The 7,155-nt window shown below is 41.8% G+C and overlaps 1 protein-coding gene across 2 annotated transcripts in view; it reads left to right on the top strand.

Annotated features, from left to right (window-relative positions):
- Positions 1-7,155, top strand: part of LOC103394512 (DENN/MADD domain containing 1B) — a 131,190-nt gene that overhangs the window by 101,113 nt on the left and 22,922 nt on the right. For both annotated transcript variants that reach the window (XM_008331859.3, XM_008331867.3), the window contains 2 exons: positions 466-591; positions 4,797-4,898. In XM_008331859.3, coding sequence (XP_008330081.1) covers positions 466-591; positions 4,797-4,898 — 228 coding nt within the window. The remainder of the gene's footprint in view (positions 1-465; positions 592-4,796; positions 4,899-7,155) is intronic.

Genomic DNA, 7,155 nt, shown 5'->3' with positions numbered 1-7,155 from the left:
AATAGCAGGGGAGTAAGAAATGGGAGGCAGGCGTGTAAAACGCAAGAGGGTGATGGGTAGCAAAGCGGGGGTTGGCAGCATGGAGAAAGAGGGTGAAAGTGGAAGAGCGAAGATGTGAGTTTCCATTTCCTCCTGCGCCGCCTCCCCCCCCTGCCCCCCTCCCTCTTACCAAACCCCCGTCCTCGGTTCAATTAGCAAAGCAGCAGGTGCTCCCAGCAGCTCAACAGATCAGCTCAGAGGAAAGGCTCAAGCTTTTCCCTTTCTTTTCTTTCCTTTTTATGATGACCTGCAAATGTGATACTTCACACCCAGAATGGGTGAGCGCTTTCCTCCACCAATTTCAGAGGTGATAATTTAACTTTTACCTCTCTACACCCCAACCCCTCTCTCTCCCCCTCTCTCTCTCTCTCTCTCTCTCTCTCTCTCCTGTTTCTCTTCTACTTTCTGTCTTTATCTTTTCACCAGATGTCTGCTCTGAAGAGTAAGCTGAAGAAGCAGTCCACAGCAACAGGAAGTGGTGTGGCCCGGGCCTTCCTGAGAGCGCAGGCCGCTCTGTTTGGATCCTACAGAGACGCCCTCAGATATCGACCTGTAAGGATTCAACGCCTTTCATGGTGAAATCCAAATGTTTTCTGCAGATGTTGTTGTTGTTGTTGTTGTTAGAGGTCATCAAATACTGTCAGGTTACAAAAAAAAACAACAACATGTTTTTTTAGTCATGTCATCTCACTGTGTGAAAGCACATAGCGTTACTGACACTGGGCAAACCTGTAGGGGGCAGACTTTGAGACGATGCTCTGGAACATAAGTCAGTTCTGCTCGGTTCTGCCGCCCTGGGTTTCGAGTCTGGATCGGCTGGGAAAACTCCAGGAGAACCCAGGTTTCTCTGTTTTTTATTTAGTCACGTCATCTCACTGTGTGAAAGCACATAGCGTTACTGACACTGGGGAAACCTGTAGGGGGCAGACTTTGAGACGACGCCCTGGGACATAAGACAGTTCTACGATGCTCTGGAACATAAGTCAGTTCTGCTCGGTTCTGCCGCCCTGGGTTTCGAGTCTGGATCGGCTGGGAAAACTCCAGGAGAACCCAGGTTTCTCTGTTTTTTAAATCACGATTTCTCATTTTGAACAGCATTAATGTTGCGCTGCATTAGTTTTGACATTTTGAGCAAGTTAAGGTAGGGAGAATGGTCTGAAAAGTCAGTTCTAATGTTTGGTTTGGTCACAGCTGCTCTGGAGTTACTCAGTGTGATTCTTACTACTTTAATTGGTTTTGACATTTTGAGCAGGTTAAGGTAGGGAGAATGTTCTCTGGAGTAACTCAGTGTGATTCTTACTACTTTAATTAAGAGGCTAAACCTCAGCCTTTTCACACTTTAATTTAGTGCATATTTGTCTTTTTAATTAAAAACATTTTTGTTTTACTTCCTGAAAAACTAAAGAAAAGCTCTGGAAATAATCTGTCTCTAAATATGTTATGAATAATGAAAGCATTTTTAAGACGGATCAGATTTTTTTTCCATCAATTATCATGTTTTACTATCACGATACAGTATATTTATAAATATAGTAATAATATTCCAGTAAATTTACTAGTTTCTATCAATATTTAAACACGCTCAATAATACATTAACATATATTTACATACTTGTTCACTGTGCTGATGTGGCATGAACAAATTCATGTTACATTTTATTTGTCGTGATATTTTGAGCAGCTTAAGGTAAAAAAATAATAATATCTGGTCCACATTAACTGGGTCAGTTAATTTTTTTATTTTTTTGTTCTATGTTCAGTAGTGACTTGGTGACAATGGTGTAAATGTCAAAAGTTTCCAGGTTTTCCCTTTGGCTCCTTCAGTGATAACGACAGCATCAGGTTTTTTTTTTTTTGGGACGTTTCCAAAACCACACACTGGAAAACAGCGTAAAACAGAAACTCTTTCCGACATCTGTCTCCTAATATTTACTCTTCAGAATGCCTAGTCTGTGGTTGTGATCTCGGAGCGTGTGTGTGTGTGAGTGTGTGTGTGTGTGAACCGATGCAACTTTTACAGGAGCGGTTGAACCGAGGCAGGTTTGACTGAAGTAAAAGGTATGTTGTTCAGTGGGAGAGCAGAGCTGAGGTGGGCCTGTCTGAGGCAGTGAAATGTCAGAGGAACTGAGAGAGTCAGGACGTTCTCTTTTGAAGCTCCTTTTTAGCCACCTTTGGTGTTTTACTCCCCTTTGCCAAGTCCTTTCAGCATGTCTGTATCTTTTTCTTCTTGTCAAATCCGAGTCGGGGCAAAGCAAACTACAGCGTGTCCTGTTTGTCAGAGAGTGAGCCCTCTGTTCCTTTGGTCTGGAGATTAATTGGACGTTGGACTTGTGGAGCCAGGATGCTACATTATTGAAGCCGTCTTTTTTTCCCCCTCTGTGGAGACGGTGTACGGACGAGCTGGAGCTCATGTTTTTGTGTTGGTTTTGTTTTGTTTTTTTTGCACAACATGCAGTAAATTCTCACTCCTCTCACTTTGGTACTTCAGAGTATTCAAGACTAGATATCTAGATTAAAGGTCCTGGAGGTGAAGTGCAGAACACACACCAGCAGGAAAACATGTGCATCCACAAAGACACCAGTGACGACGCCCGCGTCTGGGTATTTCTGGAGTCTCACCTCGCCGGTCGTTCAGAGGTGAGGTGAAGACGTTCCCGTCTCAGACAGATCTGCTCAGAGCGCTGCGGTTCACGGGCCCATATGCTCCGACAGAAGGAGGGGTGTGGAGTCTCTGTGGAGGTCTTGCTGAGCTGTAAATGAAACAATACGGGAAAATGTTAATGAGTTGTAAAGCAATCAGCTGATTAGAGCGGCGTCTCCCAGGTCATCGTTTTCCCCCCGTGGTTTTCTCACCAGCAGATCGGAGCTCACTTGACTGGCAGAAGAGACTGAAATAGAAGTCGAGAAACTATTGAACCTCCACGGTCGAAGAGGTTCTCCAGGTTATATTTGGGCCTTTGGATGTTGAAATAGGCGCGAAGTAGAAATGTTATAATCCAGAAGTGATCACACTGTCAAGTTACTGTGTGCTAAGTACTAGTACTACAGTATAATTAGGTGTTGTGAAAACTCTGGAACTATGTTAGCAAATTTGATTGGTGTTGTGATAGGATTATGGGTAAAAAAAAAATATATATATATGTATATACATAATTATGTATATGTATATACTGTATATACATATACATAATTATGTATAGATGTATATACTGTATATATAAAAAATATATATATTCATATACATATATGTTTATATATACACCTATTAATATATAAATATATATATATAAAAATATATGTATATTCATAAACATGTATATATGTTTATATATACACTTATTAATATATAAATATATATATATAAATATACACATATATGTATCTATATTGTTTTTTTAAGGGAGAAAGGAGAGTGAAATTACAACATTAAACTGCAGAAGGCAGTCGTACATATATCATACATATATATGTATTGTGTTGTTATTTTAGCTCTAAATGAAGATCTGCATCTTCTGTAATAGATTTGTTGAATTGCTTTAAAAAAAAAAACAACAACTCAATCATAACCTAATAATCACATGACTTCATGCTTGTTGTGACCATAAACATAACGACCCATTCATCATGTTCCTGATTGGCTAACCGCGCTAACACAAAGAAAACAGAGTAAAGCAGCAATGCTTTTACTGTCCTGGGAAAAAAAGGTTGTCTCCCAGTTCAGCCGTTCCATGTTTCTGGTCATGCTAATTAGTTTTCGTTCACATTTTTAGCTAATTTTTTTTTCAATGTTTGCGATCATTGTTTGTTGTTCGTGCTGCGGAGCGTCAGTGACCTAGCTACGCTAACATCAGGCTACTCTAAACTCCTTCTCTTTTGCATGAAAACGTTGCTGTAATGTGATGTGAAAACTTTCTGTAATGTAAGTGGAGCATCGTCCCCGTCGTGATGAAACTGGGTGCCACCGGTACCAGGCCTCAGAACAGGCCTGCTCTTCACCGCCGTTGAGTTGTTTGTGTGCGATCATAGCCTGGAACAGACAAAGCACATTGTTTTACAGCAGGGTGAATTAGAGCGGCGTCCAAACGTGTGAGAATTATGTTAATGATGAGGAAACATCTGTGGGGCTGTGAGGGATTGGCCCGCGGTGCTTCTGTTGTCAGCCTCCGTGTCTTTAGCTCACAGGCCAACACACATGATGTAAGAAATGGTAATAATGTGATGATGTGTTGGTGTGCAGCACAGAGGAGTTTACTGGGACACCGTCTTCTGGTCCAGGGGAGAGAGAGTGGATGTTCTGCTCGGGGAACACATTCAAAAGAAGAACTGTTTTGTTTTGTGTTTTTTTCTCTTCTTCTTCTTTATAGAAATATTTTTTCTCCTCCTTCCTCCTCTTTGCTTCCCTGTCTTTATTCGACTCATTTTCTCTTCCGCGCTGTGTTAGACTCACAATTGGAGTCAGACAAGGCAGAAAGAAATCATTTGAAATAGATTTTTTTTTTTTTTTTGACTTCATAATGGTGACAGATGTGATGTGAGTGTCTTCGTCTCCTGAATCGTATTTTACGCCACACTGTTTTGGTTCAGACCCCCTGCCTTTCAGGACACCCAAAAGCATCTGCCTTCCTTCCTGTGGCTCATTACTGAACCACGGTAACACGGTCGACAACAGATTGAAACAGAGAACACGGAGCGAGAATGAATTAGAAATCGTCATGTGTTTAAATTCTTTGCCAATAATCTCTGTCTGCACTCCTCAGGGGGAGCCAATCACGTTCTGCGAGGAGAGCTTTGTGAACCATCGCTCGAGCACCATGAGAAGCTTCCTGTCCATGGCTGTCAACCTGCAGCTCTTTAAACAGGTACAAACACCTGTCTGCTTCTCTGTGTGTGTGTGTGTGTGTGTGTGTCAGCCTAAACTAAATACCTATAAAAAAATTTAGCTGATGACATGTGGAAATTCTGGCTTATTGAATATTTGTCAAAAACACAACCGTCAATCTTTCTTTCCCCTCCTGTAAAATATTATATACCATAAACATCTGCTGTCACTTATAGGAGCCACTGCCTCGGCACGGCTGCACCAGAAGCCTCTATAAGCTCCAGATAGGCACAAACACAGGATGAAGGATGAATGATAGAAAAAGAGTTCTTATATGACAGGCTACTCTGTCCTCTCCCATCAGTGTCAGTTTATTTTCACGCTGTTTGTTTATTTTCCGGAGCACAGTTTTATTTAGAAGGCTAAAAAGTCTTCATTCTTTGCAGCTATGAGACGTCTCTCAGCACCTGCTCCACTCGGCAAACTGTCAACAGGGTAAAGTTAGCGTTTAGTATCTTGACAGTTGAGCCGTTCTGGTGGGAGGTAAAATGGAAACGGGAGAAAGAAAAAAAAAAAAAAAAAAGAAGCCTGGGATTATGGATGGTTGTTGACCCTCCGACTGTTTACTGTGGTTATCGCTCTGCACTCGTGCTAACGTCGCTGTGTTTACACCACGCAGGCTAACGTACAAACACAACCCAGGGTCAGAAAACTGGGTCACGGTTTTACTCCTGTGTTTCCCAAACCATATTTTAAAACCTTCACGACCCAAGTTAATAGACATTATTTGTAAACTCCTGGGAAACATGATACGACCAAAAAAAAAAATATTTTGTGACCCACCTGAGGGTCGCGACCCAGCCTTTGGGAAACAATGGTCTACTCCGTATTTGAAAGTATGTGTGTGGGTAAACATCCTGATGAGCGCGGACCCAGGCAACATTAAATCATGTTTATTGGTATGAGGACACGGTGGTCACTCCTTCAAACTTCAAAGGGCTTTGATGATGGTCTGGTAATGACTTACAGCGCTGAACCTACTGTAAGTCTTCAGCTCGGCCTTTTTTATGGTCTGTCCAGAAATAAGCTCATGTACTCGTTATTTACTCATACTGTCTTTAGGAGTAGTTTTCCCATCCTTAAGACTGACCTTTGATCCTTGAGATTTTTATTTTTTTACTTTAACTCCAGGACTAATGCAGCCATGACAACAACAGCAGTTAGGTGTCTCCAACGCTGCTAAGACGTGGTCGTCACGGTGACATTTAATCTTCGTAATCTTAGTAAGTAGCGGACAGAAAATGTAGTGGCAAATTTTTTTTTTTCTTTCTGCAAAATGCCTTTGACGAATCAGGGACAGTCTGAAAATGTCTCTGAGGAGAGACAGAAAAAAAAAAGTTTAAACTTAAACCTTAAAAAAACTATTTTTTTTAGTAATAACTGAGTAAATAAGAAGAACTAACTACATCGATGTATCTAAAAATATATTCTGTGTCAATAAAGATGATTCTGCATCGTTTACGACACAGAAAGTGAGCAGAGCTTTCACACCACTATAACCTTTCAGTTGAAAACAGCGCCCCCTGCTGTCTACGTTCTGTGTGAAACAACAACAAACACACTGTAAAGGCTTGATCTATTTACAGGCAGAGGATCGAACTAGCAACCAGAGAGAGAACAGCTCACCGTGGTCTACAATTAGTGAGCAGTGTTTTGATGAACAAACTAAACAACACATACACTCTGCAGTGGTGCCTGATGGGTAATCCTGATCTTTGGAGGACAAATTTGAAGTTCCCGTAACATAAATTATTAAACTCTAAGACAAAAGGGATTTAAAGGTTAGGCTAGCTTTAGCTCCTCGGTGTGTGTGTGTGTGTGTGTGTGTGCAGGTATCCTTTATTCATGTGTAGTTACAGCAGTTTCCCTTCAAATCACTCATGTATAGTTAATACGCTCGCCCTCCAAATCCCTTCAGCAATACTAAAGTTGGCGGAGCCCGAGCCGAGGTGCAGAGACACCTCCAGCTCTGAGGAGGAACATTTTCATCTCACCCTCTTGAATTTTTCTTTGCGCTCTCTGACCCGTGATCGGAGTGTGATTTACCCCCGAGAGTTCCAGCACAGCGGCCCTCAATCAGTCTTTTGTTTTTCCCGGACACTCCGCTCCATCTCTGTTTTTTTTCCCAGGCAGAGCAGATAGTGAGAATCAGTTCAAAGTATCCTCCTCCCGGCTGCCTCCTGCTCCAGCAGTAGCATTAGGAAACAGGCCCTTATCTCCTCCTCCTCCTCCTCCTC

Source organism: Cynoglossus semilaevis, chromosome 2 (assembly GCF_000523025.1).
Source record: "Cynoglossus semilaevis isolate Cse_v1.0 chromosome 2, Cse_v1.0, whole genome shotgun sequence".
In the NCBI taxonomy this organism is placed as follows: Eukaryota; Metazoa; Chordata; class Actinopteri; order Pleuronectiformes; family Cynoglossidae; genus Cynoglossus; species Cynoglossus semilaevis.
Note: the sequence above shows the minus strand (reverse complement) of the source record. Positions and strands in the feature narration are given on the sequence as shown.